This window comes from Aaosphaeria arxii (assembly GCF_010015735.1).
Source record: "Aaosphaeria arxii CBS 175.79 unplaced genomic scaffold BU24scaffold_5, whole genome shotgun sequence".
In the NCBI taxonomy this organism is placed as follows: Eukaryota; Fungi; Ascomycota; class Dothideomycetes; order Pleosporales; genus Aaosphaeria; species Aaosphaeria arxii.
Window position 1 is genome coordinate 1665598 of NW_022983478.1, and position 17060 is coordinate 1682657.

The following is a 17060-nucleotide window of genomic DNA, read 5'->3' on the forward strand; positions in this document are numbered from 1 at the left end:
ATTGAAAAGGTTCAAACGAATCCAAAGGTTGTCTATTGTAAGCCATTACATAGTGAATGGGTGGGTTGGCAGCGAATGACGATGACCTGGGGCGTGCAGTGTCTGGTGCGATTCGCGGCCCCGATCCAGCTAACTACCCCAGACTCCAAATCACGGAAGGAAAGCCAGCTCAGTCTCAGAGTCTACTCTTAACTGTCACACGCCCTCGTCCTTTAGTTAGGTTTCCCAATAGGTTTCCCCATAGTTTCTCCGTCACTTAGACGGGTCCTCGTTTAGGTTGCGTAGGCGATTACAACTGAGAGCTGGGCCCCCTCCACATACACGCATGTGCCCCCCAAGCGTGCCAGGCCAGGGAACGGATCTTGTAGATGGTGGAGCCCCAAAACGTCATGAAGTCTGGACACTAGACATCATTAGATTCAATTTTATCTTCCGCTGTCCAAGTTCTCGGTCCTTTTCTAAGAGTAGCAGCCACTCATGCTACGAGTCCTGTAGTCTATTGTAATGCTTAAACCTGAAAATTCTCCACCTGCATCCACCATCCACCCAGACCGCTCAATACCCATCCACTACCCCGGTGCCGGCTCAGACGTACATGCGTTATATCGCGACACACACCGACGACGATATCAAATTCTACAACTCTTTCTGCGACTTGCTGAATAGAAGTTCCCGTCTTCCGGCTTCATCCCTTTTTGTGTGGTCTGGATACTCCATAATCATGATTGTACGAACATAGCCGCTTTCGAGGTCTCGAATCAATCCCGGTTCATATCATGGCATCGTCAACTACGTCGGCTCTCCCTGAGCAGACAGCGTCTTCTCAGGGAAACTCCCATGCAGCAGGCGCTGGTATTACTGGAGGTATGTCGACCAAATAATTCATTCAAGAAGAAAAAAAGGATTTCAATTAATCGAACATCAATAGGCTACACTGGCGATTCACTTGGAATGAAGATCATCATCTCATTCCTTCTTGGTCTTGGTCTCTATAATGCCCTCGAGCTCATTACGATAATCCTCATCACCTTCAACAAATATCGGGGGATCTACTTTTGGAGCCTAATGGTCGCCGGATTCGGTATCTTCCCGTATGCGCTTGGCTTCGTAGTCAAGTTCTTCCATCTCCTGGATCCTGACAAGAACATTGGATTCGTTGCTGTGACCATGATTTCCGTGGGATGGTGGGCTATGATCACTGGTACATTCAACTTCCCCCTAGAAAGGCATCAGTAGGTGATATGGGTAGTAGCTGACATCCAGTAACAGGTCAATCTGTCGTACTTTGGTCCCGACTCCACTTGGTCACCAACTCACGACGCATCTTAAACTGGACGCTGGGTATGATAATCGTCGATGCCATCGTCCTCCACATACCTACAAGTATATTGAGCTTCGGCGCCAATGCCAACGACTTTTCTCCGGAAGTGCTCAAAACCTTCATCAATGGATACACCGTTATGGAGAAGATTCAAATGGTTGGGTTCTTCCTGCAGGAACTCATCCTATCCATCATCTATATCAAAGAGACGATTCGGTTGCTCCGATTATCAGAGGCCGCAGCCAACTCTGACGGCAGTAGAACCATTACCGATAGTCGGCTACACACCAGACACATGCGCAAGGTCATGTATCAATTACTCGCCATCAATGCCATCATCATCGCCATGGACATCATCTTACTCGCCGTCGAACTCGCCAACTACTACCTCGTCGAAGTCTGCCTGAAAGCCGCCGTCTACTCCATAAAACTCAAGCTCGAATTCGCAGTCCTGAGTCGCCTCGTCCAGCTCGTGCGCACCAAATCGCAATCCGGAAACCACCTCAGCGGCGGACTCAGCGGCTCCAGCCAGAGCGAACGCCGTGGAACTGGTGACGCAATCCTCTCTTCTTCCCCTGAGAAGATCCGCAGTCACACGGGCAGCCTCGCCAGGTCTCCACCCATCTCCCCGACCACCGTCATCCAAGAATATCCTGACTTCGTAGACCCGCGATATGTGAGCCCAGACATCACGCATGCGGAGCCCGCGTACTTCCCTCCGCCCGAAGACGCGATCGAGAGCTTGAACGAGGCTTGGGAGGTAGAGTCGCGGGATAAGTGGCGGAGGAGGAGCAGCAGGGCGCAAAGGGGACAGAATTGGATAGACCAGGAGATGGTAAGTCTGCGACTCACGCTTCACGATTCTACATATGCAACAACTCTGATTAACACGTTACACTAGGATAAACACAATATTGGCTGAAAGAACAATGGAAGGCTTCAAGCCATGAAAAATATCAATAATTCAAACAAAATAGAAGAACACACGTATTCTTCTCGCCTTAACCCACCAAGGTCCTGGCATTCCAAATACCACACGGAGAGATTCGCGTACAAACACTTGGAAAGCCAGAAACCACCAAAATGCCCGGCAAATCAATATCAAGAAACCGGCAGCTTACAACATTCTGGCTCCGACCTACGGGACGCTGCGGAGGATATTGCGTTTCGCTTGGTGCCCAGCGTGCCAGCCAGAAAAGGCATTGCTGGCCTCCTACAAAAGTGCCACGGATGGAACCCCGACACAACTCGGAGACACCAAGGTCAAAAGCCTAAGTATAAGAAGAGCAGCCACCCGTAGGTCGGACTTGCGGCAATGTTGTAGTATTGGGCGAAGGGCGGGTAAAGCCTTCTGGTAATGGTGATGGAAGGCGCCCACACTGTCCCAATCGCCAACTTACCGTACAGAAGAGAAAGGGAAAAGGGTCTGTCCAACAGCCGTCAGCCACGCGCCGCCCACCGACTAACGAAACGCCACCCCCGCAAGCTCCACCACTCTCGACCCCCCAATCCACGACCATCGACTCCAATTCGTCGACCGCTCGAAACCATCTAAGTCCTCCTGGTGCTGTCGATCATAGCAAACTTTCTTCACATTCATCTTTCTTGGGGCCTTGGGCTGTGGTGGTGAAGAGGATGGATGGTTTTCTCACCGATCATGATACACCATCGATGGTGAAGCAGCGATTGATGTTCTATCGTCGTAGTTCGCGCCTGGGTATCATGCTTGGGAGAGGATCAGGAAAGTCGAACGCGGTTGGGAGAGTTTGAATCGGTGATCTCTGGGACGAATGTCATCGATCGTGTTCCAACTTGACGATTGTCGAAAAATCTACAGAGCCATCGTCTCGAGGCAGAAGCCAGGGAGAGATGAATCGTAGATGCGAGTAGCAAGCAATGTGGACGATTTCCCTACCTCCACCATGCGGCTCGTTCCGTCGGCCGGCGAGAGAGTGATGGTCATAGGTAAAAGACTTCAAACCTCCGACGGCGTCCGGTCTACACATTTACTCAAGCGCACTACTGAGTGCACAAGAGGTTAATAGCTGGGCTCTACCACAATCTAGCTTGAGATTCTCCCAGAGTTCTCCTTCTGGAAGTGCTACGCACCGCATAGCATCACATGTCTGCTAATCCACACCACTGCGCAATATGCCAGTCAGGTGTGGATGTATACTTTTGAGCGTATCATGATTTATGATTGTATATACCAACGTATTGTACGATATGTTCGATATCGAGTAGAGCGAGAAAAAATAGACAAACTACATGTATCAATCTTGGCTCACTGCATCCGTAACTATCCCATCACAATATTGACAACCACAAAAACCATAGTCAACAAAACCAATACTCATAGTACCAACCCCTAAAGCAACTAATCAACTTACCTCGTATACCTGCAGTAGTAACAAACCTCCAAACCACACAGCACAAAACCATAAACCTCCCTCGTATCCCCTCCTCAACACACCTTTCAAACGGTCCTTCTCTCCCCTTTACCATTCAACAATTCCCACTCACCCTCCCAACCCATTTCACACATCCCGTCCCGTCTCCCCAACAGAAATATAAAACGCCATAGCACAACATCGATACAGCATCACTTCCCCACGTGCCCTCCATACCGCAGAAACACCCTTAGACCTGGGCCTGGACCTAACCAATTTCCCTTGAGAGGACGATCCGCCGCCCGATCGGTTGGCGCCGCGCGCTTAACTCCACCCTCCCCTCCATTCTAGACCCTTGAAAAGAAGAAAAGGAAATGTGACGCGCCAGAAGTTTAGAAAGGAACGGAGGGTGGAACCGAGGGGACGAATGGGATTGTCAAGTTCGGTGGTTCTGATGGTGTTCTTTTGGGTATGGGTGAGATGGGTGAGAATGACAGCGTTGAAGGAGATGGGAGGGACGTATGTATTGAGGTGAGGACAGTGGGGTAATTCTATGTGATTTCATGCGTAGGAATAAGGGTTAGGTTGTGAGTACTGAGACAGTGAGGGAGTGCATGAATGTTATGGAGGGTACTGTTCGATCTGGTTGTCAGCCATTGTGGGCGGGGATTGATACGAGGGATATTTCTACATGCTTAAGTGGTCTTTAGCTATTGTCGTTACTGGAATTTGTGACGAGGAAGTGGTTGAGTGAACCCTTGTTTCAGAGTTCTCTAGCAAGCAGTGGAGTGGTGGTGGACTTTCTTTGTCTGTTTAGTCCATACATTTTTGGTATTTTCCGTCATCGACGGTAGGTGGTTGGATTATTCATAGGGAATATAGTGTATGTGATTGGCCTGCTGTCAAGGTTGGTTGCTCAGAGTAAAGAGATAGTGCCGTTCTTTTGTAGCAGGCGAATATCTTCATTTATATTGGTGTCCAGTCCATCAAAGTAACTCGTTTGAAGTACATGGCCATCTTCTGTACATTTACACATTTATCTCCTTCCTTTGACCACAACTGTAATCATGAGAGAATTTTGAATCCATTCCTTTCCCTTTCTCCCTCTTGATTTACCATGTTGAATCACTATGCCGCGATCACTGCCCTTGCCATCATCGACTATGATGGATTGGACGTACCGACGTGAAAATGATATGACTACAATCATCATCCAATGCGACGATATCTAATATCCTGATCCGGCGAGTTACATCATTGGGGCTATAAGGGTTTCTAGGGGTTGGTGGTTGAAGGCTGAGGGAGGGAATAGGGATAAATTTGGTGCTTGTGGATCGGACTCTGTCAGGCGATTGTGCTCAGTCGTAGAAAGACAAGCTTACATTCTGGAAAGCTTGAATAGAGTTATGTGGAAGTGTAGGAGGAATTTTCGGTAGGCGATGGACGCTTGATCAATACTTGAGAGGAGGTGATTGGGATACATTAGGTATTATATACTATTTATTGAACGGCAATGCTTCCTCGCACTATGGATTCTCGATTTCGTCGCGATATACATTGCAGTAGGGTGAATTCCGAAACAGAGAACAGAAAAGAGAAAGGAAATGCGGCTTCATCCTCCAGTTGCCCAATCATGAGCCTTTCCTCTGATATCTTTCGTTTCGACCCTACCGACGCCTTTCCACATGTCGTGTCTGTCGATAAGACTATTTACTGTGCTTGCGGGCTCAAGGCCATTGATTCCTGCAGCATGCTCGTCCGTAGATGACGCACCCTGCTGCTGTCTTTCCTTCTCTTCGTCAATCGTCGGTATGTTTTCCAATCTGGTCTCAAGATCTAGAGGTGGTGGACCCTCATCAGGCAACGCAGACAACGACTTGGAGCGCACAGGCTCTAGCGTGTTTGTTTCTTCTTCGTCCTCAACTGCATGCAGAGGCTCAGCCTTGGGCATAGCCTCGGACATCGAGCGCGGTGGATCCTGACCGGGAGGTGCGAGGGACTGCTTCGTCTTGGAACTGCTCTTGTGCCAACTCTTGAACTTGAACGCCGATAGCCAGCCAGGGCGCTTCTCTTTTCCGTTGCTGTGGCCATTGGTAGTTCCATTCTTCCCTTTCGTAGGGGTCGTGGTGCCGCTGCCAGAACCAGCTTTGACATCGGATGAATTGCGCCTGGCGGCTGCGTTGGCAGCATCCTGGTGCTCCTTCAACTCCATCTGTTCTCTGAAACCGGCCAGGGTAGTTCCTTTCAACTCTTCACTAATGTACTTGAGCGCCGTATCTGTCGCGCTTACGTACTCGGGGTAGTCCTCCGCACACGCCTCTCTTATCAATCTCAGCTTCTCCCAATCCTGCCTGACGGCGATGCTGGAGAGATCGGGATGCCAGCCCATAGAGCGAATGTCAGACTTCATTCCACGATCTACCTGGTCCTTAGCATCCATGAGGTCGATGAGGCCGTCCACCTCTGTGCGCACAGTCGCGACGAACGAGTCGAACCTGTGCGTGTCCTTGACGGTCCAGTACTGCGTCGTCATGCTCATGCTCCGCCTCACGGGAGCTCTCGATCCCATCTGGCGCGCGAGGTCCTGCAATAGAGTATACTTCTCGCGGAAGGCCTCGAGGCGGTTGGTGTCCAATGCTGGGTAGTCGATGAGCTTGAAGCTCTTTGGAGTCTTAAGGCCGTATCTCTCCATTAATTCCTCGCGAGATATCTGCGACGGGCGGCCCGAGATTTCTGTGAGTGCGGCGCGCACCTTCTCGTTGATGTCCGCATCGTCGAGCTTGGGATGTCTGACGCCGAAGTTGACGGGCAGGTGGGGGTCCGGATTGGTAGCTCCAGGATGGGAGGGGATCATATGCTTTGCGATTGTCGCAGGCGGCGAGGAGATTCCGACTGCATCGCCAAAGATGAGCAGGCGACCCTGCTGGATTCCCAATTTGGCGAGGGCGACTTTCTGAGAGTGGTCCGAGTCTTTGGAGGGGTGAATTTGATTGAATGCTTCGACGCAGACGCTGAATTGGGTAGCTAGGGATATCACATTCTGGAGCTTCTGAGCTCTTGTGAGGGCGGGTGGTGTTGTTGGGGGAGTGGCGAGACCTCCATCATCAACGTTGTCTGTGGCCATAGTGGGAGAGGAGTGTTTGTGCAGTCACAGACTGCACCTTTGGAGGGCGCGCACGTATGAGGCGTTGACCAAATTACTTGTTTGTTTTTCACGACAGGAGAAGGAGAGAAGTACGGAGTAGTTGGTGTATTTATGAGCGTGTAAAGGGTGTTAGAGGAAGACGGTGAAGGTGGTTGTTGTTGATGTTGTTGTTGAGCAGCAGTACTCGCATGAGTAGTGGCGACGAGGGTCCATAGCTGTCTATTGGTTAAGCTGGAAGCGGCGGTGACGAAAAACCAAGGGAAAAAAAAGCCGAGTGGTGGATGGCGGTTCTTGATCTGATGTAAACGGGCTTGTCAAAGGAGCCACTCATTAAGTGGGTGAGTGGGTGGGTGGCTCGTCAGTGGGTAGCACAAGAAAAGAGGGAAAAGGGAATTTTTTTTTTGGTGGGATTTGAATCCTCAGACGTCATACAATTTTGCGTGCAGCAGCTGAGAGAGGGAATGATCCTCTCTCTTTGGTGGGCTTGGGTGAGGGGCATCCATCATGTGACCTACTATGAGCTACATTCATATGAATCATATGATGATGATTGTGACCTGCATTTGTCTTGTTTATGCATCACACATGCATCGGGTTCTATTTTCCTGTTCTCGTATTTTCTGTGTCAGCTGTTAACATTGTATGCATGTACAGTACATACACTACATATGAGGTACATTAATGCACCACCAGCTGTTTGATCCTTGGGATCATTGTCGAATTGGATTGATAGCACTTACACTTCTTAGGAGTAATTAGATAATGATACAATGAAACAACATTTCAGAGACAATTAGAAATGCAATTCAAGCTACTAGTGCGCGAAGTACATAGAAAGGAGCAGGCAGCCCGTCTTTGCATGCTACAAGTAGTACCTATGAACTGCTGGTCAATCAGTTCTGCGCATCAGACAATCCTCCATTGAACACAATTACCAGGATTCTTTCTTCGTTTTCTTTCTTCTTTTGTGTTTGAACGCGCTGAAGGTGTTGCATAGCCAATGCCAATTCCACACGAATGAGTGTGTCAGGCGCATTCATGTCTCTCTCTCCCTTTCCAACTTAAGTTCCTAGCGGTGCAAACATGTCTTGGATCGTTTCGGAATTAGCGTACCTATGTGGAGGGATAGAAGTAGTCGCTCATGGTGTGTTTGTTGTGTGTCTTGCTACCCTTGGTATATCAGAGAGGCTATGCTCTGCACAGTTCTGCCTTATGGGATGGGTCGAAATAGAGCAGAAAGGACTAGAGGCAAGCTATCAATGGGGCCAAATGCAAGGAGCCAGCTGAAGGCGTGCGTAAAGGGTGAAAGCGTATCCTTGCGTTCCACTGTATCCATGATTGACGAGGCTTGTGAGTATTTGAAGATGTGAACAAGGTCGCTGTGGTGTGCAAAGCTGGGAAGTCGTAAAGGTGGGGTTTTGAGATGTGTAAGAAAGTTATCGTTCTACGTGACCATAAGCTATGTCCAAAGAATGTTTATATGGTGCATACAACCTATTTCTCTTTTGACCCATTGTCCTAGGGAGAGCATATCTTCCTGTCTTGTCATAAACAAGAGATTCATCTCAATCTGCCATCCCGGACGTATCGTTTTCATCTAACTCTCCAGGGTCTTGATACACATCTTCCGAACCGACTTCTCCTGGTGTGTTATTCTGGGCGACTGGCTCATTTGGCTTTTTGACAAGAATGAAATCCTCGTCCACATCCGACTCTACTGGCGTATAGACCTTGGGGAATGACTCGTCATCCGAATCCTCGAGGTCTTTACGAGAGTCGGGAAGTAAAGGATCACGCACCCTCAGGTTCGCGCAAACCCGCTCACTCATTTTCCACAAGCAAATGTATCTCCTTATAAAAATATCATTCAACAACCCGCTCAGCGTTTCCTCACCTCTGCTCGAAGTAAAGTGGTGTTGCATTATAGACGTGATGACGGAGTTGTCGACACCTATCCTCCTCAAGACGGCTTCCTCGTTCCTACAATCCTCGTGTCTCATGCGTGAATCCATGTAGTCTTGGATGTTTTCCAAGAAACTTATCCCCATTCTCAATTGGTCATGCTCGTAGCGCATCCAAGTGTCATATAGGAACTTCGCGGTCTCGGGAAGGAATCCGATGTATTGGAGAGACTGCACTGAGTAAAGAAAGATAGGAATGAGGAACATTCCAGGATGATCATGAGTGACAACAGGGTTCTTGGCCTTCTCTCCCTCGATGTATGACGGTTGAAGAAGCCACCCTTGAATGCCTTGCCAGCCTGGTAGTTCTGAAAATAGCATCATGTGTGCCGTGGGAAACAGTGTTGCGGTTAGTTCAAGAGGAATCACACGTCGATACGGTCGCAATACGGGCAGGCGGCGAGCGTCCATATTTAATCTTGTAAAAGGTGGTGATGGTATTGGTGAAAGAGAAAGCAAAGGAAGGGAAGGTGAGAAACAAAGGGAGCTATAGAGACAGATCGAGAGAGCAAGTGATCCTGATGAAGCGTTGTTGCTCGGTGTGCTGTTGAGAAGGATGTGGGAATGTGGCGCCTCTTCAAAGTCATCAGGGGACAGTTCAAAATCCAATGATTATAAAGGAAATATTTAAAAACTACCAGTCATCTGTTGGAGTTTGGAGGACGACATCTCGTTCACTTCTAACCATGGATTTAGACCGATGAATTCCGTGGCTTTGGTACCTCCGATAAGTAGTGGAACTGGAACACATTCTGTCATTCGAGACTAACAAGATAACTAGTCACCGTGATACACAATACCTATGAGAAGCCATCAGTGCTTGCATAGCCAGTCTACGCTGCCAAAGAATAACAAGTCATCGTTATTGGTTAAGGTCCAACCATGGTGCAATGACAGTGATCAATCATTCCCATGTGCCATGGTTTGACGTCCAAAGGGGCACGCTTAGAACTCACATACGCATGTGCCGTACGTACAAGGACATATGTCTGTCGCACTTAGTAAAGTCAGTATTTACCCAAATGTTGACTGGCATCCGAGACCTGCGGCATGTGAGTGTGGGATGCTGTATAACATTGTACCTCTACAGCAACACCACAGACGAGCTCATCCATTCAAAGAGAAAGGCCAGAAGGCAATGAAGTCAAATGCCTTCGCATAAAACACAATCTCATCTAGACAGACAGCGCGACTCGAGACGAGTAACTCATCAGTTGTCACAAAACTGATTCATGTACCCAATCCTCTTTCATGGTCCACAGAGATATGAGGCGTGCCAGACCTGTTATGAACAAGGGAGATTCCAATTATACGGTATCCAGACGAATAATTCGTCCACATCACTATTACATTGGCTATTGTAAGTATTCCAAGGTCACTAGCCAGGCTCGGACGTCTCTGCTCCACGGTCAGGGGCGCGGGACACTGTAGTTCTGGATTGCAGGATGATCCTGGAGCGGCCTGCAGAGAAAGCCTTACGGTATGCATACACCCGATGCTACTCCATAATACCATGACGTTGAAAAGGTATACTGCCCCTCTTGAAGATGATCACTTGTGGCAAGCAAGACGATGTATACGGGGCACATGTTACTTAGATACCTCGTAGCATAACTCCACTTGTGGCGACTACCTTTTAGTGAGAACTATGTGGGGGATGAGCAAGAGCTTCGCTGCTCCCGAGTCCCCCTGCAGCAGTTCCTCTTGCCGAAGTGATTATGTGTACAAGTAGTGGTCTGGCTTGTTGACTATGGAGTCATGAACCTGAGAATACGACAAGTGAGCCACTATTGAACAGCGTAACCCATGTGCGAATCATTCGAGTCAAGAAATGCCCGCGCCACGTCCACGGGGAATAGTAGACGCGCCCCCATTCGTACGGCCGGGTCCCGGGTGGCACGGAAGGAGTATCATCAAGCAATCCAAGACTCGTATCATCGAACCTTCTGCTCTTCGGAATACGACTCTCTCTGGGTGTAGCTCGCTGGGCTGCGTTACGGATCTGGAATTATTTCGATTCGGACCGATCCTCTTGATTGGCCGATATCGTTTGCACTCGCACCACAGGATTCGAATCAATCTTACATCCCTCTCGCACATCAGCTCTAGACCTCTGCTCCTCTTTATATTCCAAGGTTATCGTGCTTGTATTTGTAGTAAGTAGAGATGCCTCATTTCCAATACCACCGAGACGGATCCCACTTCCGCAGAGGTAACTATTTTATTTTCCTCCAGTCGGCATGCCGCGCAACCCATAGTTTTAAAGTTTAATCAAGCCATAACGGTGCCACAACCATTCCCTTGGTCCCACTTCGTCGAGTGCCTTCGCTTGTAGCGAAGAGATGGCCTCGGTTTGCTCAAATGGCTGCGGTCGTTTGCACTTCCTTTAGATGCCCCCACCCACATTGCAAATTCTCTCGCTCTAAACTATGCGATGTCCACTTAGATCAAATAGCTCGTATGGGGAAGCACGGAATTATTCATCCCCACTGATAACAGGGACTTGCAATTCTTAGAAACCGGGCTGTGTCATTCGGTCCGTAGGTCCCGCTACCATGGGTTCGACAGCGCAAGACTGACTCTGACAAGCTACCAAGAAAGTTACTCGGTTGTATTACCGAGGCTGCAAAAGCGGGAGGGAAAACGTTGATGGCGCCATTAAACCCTGACCATTGGTCAATGAGACATGCATTTTGGCTCGGGAAAGGGGCACAGCACACTCGACAGAGGATGCGGAGAAAATCGTCGTGTACCTGGTGTCGATTATCGAAAAGAAACTGCGTTGAAGTCGAAATCATGTCAGCCTTGAAAAGATCTTCACTCGCATTGCAGAAAACAGCCAGTTTCATGGGGGAAAAATAGGTTATCGATCGAAATATTTGAATGGTATTATCGGGCCCTCTAGTCTAACTCCAAGCTGTGACAAAATCGCCCAGTCTTCAATATGCGGTCGTGATTGCTTTCAAACGTACACAAAAGTGCTCTTACTGCTGTTCTTGTCTTCGTTCAGGCTTTCTGCTCCGCCTGTGCGATTCCGATCGAGTTGGTTGCCCTTGTATTTTGCATCAGAGTGTCCGTTCTGATGCTCGCTGGTTATAACGCTGAACTCCTGCTTGATCATTATGCCATCGGGCGAATTCCTGCCATCCACAAGTCCAACCTGTCCACCGTTTGCGCGAATGATCCTTTCTTCGCTCTCCCTCTTAAGATCTTCGAGGTCATCTCTCGCCCCAGTCTCCAGTCCGCTATGCAGGCCTTTCGAGCGGACCCCGCTCCGTGATGTCAGTTGATACGAGCGGCTGTGTTGATTCGTGGTGGTGCGGACGGATCCAATGATTGGGCTGAGCAATTTGAGGAAGGGGTGTCGGAGCATAGGCAAACAGGCGCAAACGATTCCGGCGTTGACTTCGATGACCGACCAGACGGTTGCCGGGATGGGTCCCCATGTCGGGTCGGGATCTCCAGCAGAGCTTGCGAGCGTCGTAGCACGATAGATAGATGCGAAAGTAACGCTGTCAGGATAGTTAGCAATGCTGAAGTCGCCCGTCTCCCATGCGTGGAGTAAACACCTACAAACCACCGGTGCAAAACACTAGAACGAGACCAAATTTCTCGGCTTTGGTCATGGAAAGATGGAAGACTCTGGAGATTGGGAGGGCGAGCAGAGCGAAATCAGTGACGATTTGGATAACGGAGAAGGAAATCCCTGTACCATGGTCAGCTGTTTTTGCTTTCAGACTTTGAGATAGACAGACTTACACCATGGTTCGTTTTTGAAGCATTTAGCGGGGGAAATAGTCTTGTCCCAAAACGCTGCAATCGGGTTGCATTGAAAACTGATTGAGAATTAGCTCGTGAACTCTACAAGTCGTGAAATACTCTCGGACGTACATCGTAGCAATCGTAAACGCTAATCCTGACGCGATAATGAAGCCATTCATGAGGTGGCAAGCAGTGCGGAACCAACTCTTCGACACTGCGAAAATGCGATAATAGAGGCAGACGATAGAGACTTTAGTCAACGTAGGGACGATCTTGTAGACGATCTGTGCACCGTAGAACCATTGTCGAGCCAAAATGCGATTTTCCGGTGAAATGTCCTTGTACTTTCTCCCGTAACCGTACACCACCGCTGCGAGATGTCAGACTGCTGAAGCCGGTATGCATGTAGATGATGCATAGACGAACCTTGACATTCCGTCATGGAAAGCATCGCTGAAGCGACCAGAGCGGCGACAATCACGTAGTCATCGGGTCCCAATCCAATTTTCGTAAGTCTCTGGACAATCCGAGCCGCCACAAACAAAGCTGCGATGACCACACCCAACACACTAGCGAGCCATAGGGACCACCCGCGTTGAACGGGCCCCTCGGTCCCAAGTCCTACGCTGGGCGCCATGCGTGGGGAAAATCCTGTTCGTGAAGAGTCCGTCGATGGCAGGTGTTCGAGTGTTATTGGGACTTGTGGGAATTCGAGAGAGATATCATGGTTTAAAGTCTAGAGACAAGACATACGGAGTAACACGGGCCAAACCCTTCGAATTATGAAGGCCCTTGGTCTGATATAGTGTATTTGCATGCATCTTTCGACTTTGGGCTTCCCTCAAGGATACCTACAACTAGGTGCAGAACTTCCAGGACTGCCCGGACCGTGCTGTGCAGGAGACAGCGCTACCCAGCGGAACGGGACATTTGTCCTAGTGTTGTAGCTGTTTACAATGCTAGCGTGCTGATAAGGCGGACCGATTGTTGTACTTGTAACATCTTCTACTGGATACGAAGTAGGTGTCAAACTTCTTGCCTGTCTGAGTAGGGATTGCTGATCGTGTTCATAACTTCTTGCCAATGTAGAGAGAAGGCTGAGAATAATTGGACCTTTCTCCACTGAACGGTTCATCATGATAGACAGAGCTACAGATGCTAGACAAAGCTACAGTAAAGATAGAACTGGGCGGCTGTGAGCATCCGGGGTGAGGAATTGTTCCATTGTCAATGCTCGAGGGGTCTCTTGGGTTTGGTTTAGTAATGTTAACTAACTAACTAACGGAGGAGGAGCAGAATAATTTGAAGTGCATGGCAAGGGCAACGTCCACTTACCTAGGTAAGTACAAATCCCACCCCAGGCACAACGTTCTCTGCACCTTACGAGGCAAGAGAAAGGTAATCTCCTTGCAAGGGCTTAGGGGAGTCTGTTGGCAAACAAGTAGTGTGCCCAATCCCGGCGGGGCTCAGGGGATGATCCCTTCTCTCCGCAAATTAGCGCTTCTCGTATCCACGGCATTTCTATGGGATTTTCAAACAATCCAACGCTACCTTTTGACTATGGAATAGCGTCTTTGAATACGACATTTGCTTCAAGGAAAGTTGCATACAATCTTCCCCCGAAATCTCCATTCTCCTACACTAAGTGACATTCTGGACCCTCCCCCGAACTTTGTTGCCGTAGATCGTTTCCGTGTCTATTAAATCGTACCTTTGTGTGCAAGCATACCGTCACTAAATGTAAACTTTCGTCCGCGCTGTCCGCTTTGCCCCCGAATGGATTCAATGCAGGTACTGGCTTGCTTTCAAGGCTCGCTACAGGCCAGGGAATACACAGTAGTAATGATCCATCAACTGCGGCCCGTGTTCTACGCAAAGCTAGCATGGCCGCGAATGAGCTGATTTACAGTGCTCGCATGCACCCCTACGCTTGGTAACCCTGAATTCGTACACGGATCGAAAGAAGGCAAACTTTCGCCATCTGCTGCACATACTCGCCCACGTGGGAATCACTGCAAGAATTGACTTGCATGAATAATGGGACAGAATCTGATCACTGTTACGGGCATAGCGGACCTTGTGGCGCTCCATGTCTGTGCAGAATGGAATCTACGCAGTACGAACAGTCTACCGATTTCCTAGGCCGTAATACTTGCCAGGCAATACTAGATCGAGCCGTTTCTATCCCGCCCCAACCCTTTACGTAGTCGTTCATCATGATCATCTCCTTCTAGGAGGGGGTGAGGTGCCCATAAAACCATCAGGACCCTGTTTCCTGCAGAAGTAACGCACGCAGTCGCACACCTTCAATTCCTCTTGTGCTGTTCTTTCATTCGTTCGTCAATATGCAGTTGTTTGTCCAAGCACTTGCTGCTGCATCCCTCCTGCCTTCGGCCTTCGCGGCCCCTGCAGGATACACTGCACCTAGGGTTAAGACATCCTCCGGTGTCATCGTTGGCCATGCGGCATCAAACAAGACAGGTGTGACCGAGTTCCTTGGTATTAAGTATGCGACGGCCGAGCGATTTGCTCCCCCAAAGCGTTACAATGCACCAGCCAACACTGTGTATGATGCATCGAACTGGTCAGAGTAAGATCACCCGCCAATCATCCTCCATCCGATCAGCAACTGAGTATAGGAATTAGTGACTGCCCTTCCAACAAGCCGCCAGTGAGCCAGTTCCCCAATTTCACTCAGCCATCAGGGTTGAGGGTTTGGAAGAACTTTGCTGCACAGAACAGCAACCCAGCAGCGGAAGACTGCTTGAAGCTTAACATTTGGACAAAGACGCCTGAAGTGCTTCCTGGTAGGGGAAAGCCTGTGCTTGTCTGGTTCCACGGTGGTCGTAAGTATTCAGTCTGTAACATTATGTTCTGACCTTCGCTGATCACCGGTTAGGTTTTACCATTCCTGGCCCTCACAGCCCCTTCTACAGCGGCCAGTACCTCACTGATGCCGAGGATGTCTTGGTCGTGACTGTCAAGTAAGAATGTCTTAAAATTCCTATCCAATAATTGTCAATTAATATGATTTAGCTATCGCCTGGGTATCTTCGGATTCTCTGGTGCTCCTGGTCTCCAGCAAAACGCTGCTCTGCTCGATCAGCGTTCTGCTGTTGAGTGGGTTCGTGACAACATTGAGGGCTTTGGTGGTGACCCTCGAAGGATTGTCATCTTCGGTCAAAGTGCCGGTGGATCATCTGTCGACTACTTCTCCTTTGCCTGGAAGAATGACCCAATCGTTTCTGGGCTCATTCCTCACTCTGGAACCTCGCTCAGCTTCAACCCCAATACTCCCGAGTACGCCCAGAAGATCTGGTTCAACGTCACCGAGACCATCGGCTGCGGCGGTGCCAGTGATGACTCCGCTTCTGTGGTCGCATGTGTTCGCTCTAAGGACGTTCAGACAGTCCTTGCTGCTGCCGCCAAGGTTCCTGCGCTGCCAACTATTGCTCTCGCTCAGGCTACTTTCCACCCCACCATTGACAACGTCACCGTGTTTGGAAACTATGAGGAGTTGACTGCTACTGGCCAATTCGCCAGAATCCCAATGCTTCTTGGAAACACTGACTTCGAGTCCGGTTGGTACAAGCTCAGTGCATTTGGCGCTAAGATCAACCTCACTGAGGCACAATGGGACCTGTTCAACCAGCGTGCATTCACTTGCCCCAACAAGTATACTGCCACATACCGAACGCAGTACGGTGTCGCTACCTACCGCTACAGGTACCATGGCGACTGGGACAACATTCGCATGTACAACGGAACTGCTGGACTTGGACCCCGCGGAAGTGGTGCCTACCACGGATCTGAGATTAACATGGTTTTCGGAACTGCACAAGATGTGTCCGGTCTTACCAACACTGCCGCGGAGAATGAAACCATCAAGTACATGCAGAAGGCTTGGGGAACATTCGCACGCGACTCGCTGAACGGCCTTCAGAATATGGGATGGCCTCGTTTCAACCCCAATGGTATGAGATCAGATATTTGCGTAATTGAAATCTGGGGACTAACGAATACACCAGGTAACACTCTCGCTCTCCTTGCCTACAACAACGACCCTAAGCCCAAGTTCGTCAACCCTGCCGTCTACGATGCTCCATGCCCTGCCAAGAACGACCCTCTTCCAGGACAGGGTGGTTTCTAAGAGAATCAATGGGAAAATAAACGAAAAATGTTCTCGACGAGGAAAGTAAAATTATGACATTACCATTAGCATCACATAATATAATATGTAATATAAGATAAGCATCGATGCCCATACGGCATGTACTTTGTAAAATACAAAAGTTGCTCGATTGCCCTAGTTCTATCGTGTTCAAACTCGAGGCAATGAATTCTGAAAGTGTAAAGGTTTTAGCCAGGTGGTTACATTAGAAGATATAACGTCTTGTTTTAATACGTTGGTGGGGAAATGTATCCCGTGCTGCACAACTATCCTTACAAGCAACACTAATAGTCGCAATGGTAAAAGAAGC

At 49.1% G+C, this 17060-nt stretch overlaps 5 protein-coding genes across 5 annotated transcripts; 2 read left to right on the plus strand and 3 right to left on the minus strand.

Annotated features, from left to right (window-relative positions):
• Positions 1-776: 776 nt before the first annotated feature.
• On the plus strand, positions 777-2243 carry BU24DRAFT_442022 (uncharacterized protein; the record flags this gene model as incomplete). Its single annotated transcript, XM_033530497.1, has 4 exons — positions 777-864; positions 929-1201; positions 1270-2156; positions 2223-2243. The coding sequence occupies 4 exons, from the start codon at positions 777-779 to the stop codon at positions 2241-2243; spliced, it is 1269 nt and encodes a 422-aa protein (XP_033383071.1).
• A 2926-nt stretch (positions 2244-5169) lies between these two features.
• BU24DRAFT_423641 (uncharacterized protein) lies at positions 5170-7226 on the minus strand. The gene has a single exon (XM_033528305.1). It carries the CDS (start codon positions 6833-6835, stop codon positions 5324-5326), a length of 1512 nt encoding a protein of 503 aa, XP_033383072.1. The 5' UTR covers positions 6836-7226; the 3' UTR covers positions 5170-5323.
• A 1195-nt stretch (positions 7227-8421) lies between these two features.
• BU24DRAFT_463496 (uncharacterized protein) lies at positions 8422-9228 on the minus strand (the record flags this gene model as incomplete). The annotated part of the gene is made up of 1 exon (XM_033532130.1): positions 8422-9228. The coding sequence occupies one exon, from the start codon at positions 9226-9228 to the stop codon at positions 8422-8424; it is 807 nt and encodes a 268-aa protein (XP_033383073.1).
• Positions 9229-12106: 2878 nt separating this feature from the next.
• BU24DRAFT_371479 (uncharacterized protein) lies at positions 12107-13412 on the minus strand (the record flags this gene model as incomplete). The annotated part of the gene is made up of 5 exons (XM_033524466.1): positions 13006-13412; positions 12709-12949; positions 12577-12653; positions 12391-12523; positions 12107-12329 (listed from the first exon to the last, which is right to left on the minus strand). Coding segments are annotated over exons 1-5 (885 nt in total), but the record flags the coding sequence as incomplete, so codon positions are not given.
• Positions 13413-14653: 1241 nt separating this feature from the next.
• Positions 14654-16729, plus strand: BU24DRAFT_482302 (cholinesterase precursor; the record flags this gene model as incomplete). Its single annotated transcript, XM_033533231.1, has 5 exons — positions 14654-15169; positions 15226-15425; positions 15479-15563; positions 15616-16553; positions 16608-16729. Exons 1-5 carry the CDS (start codon positions 14925-14927, stop codon positions 16727-16729), a joined length of 1590 nt encoding a protein of 529 aa, XP_033383075.1. The 5' UTR covers positions 14654-14924.
• Positions 16730-17060: the final 331 nt, after the last annotated feature.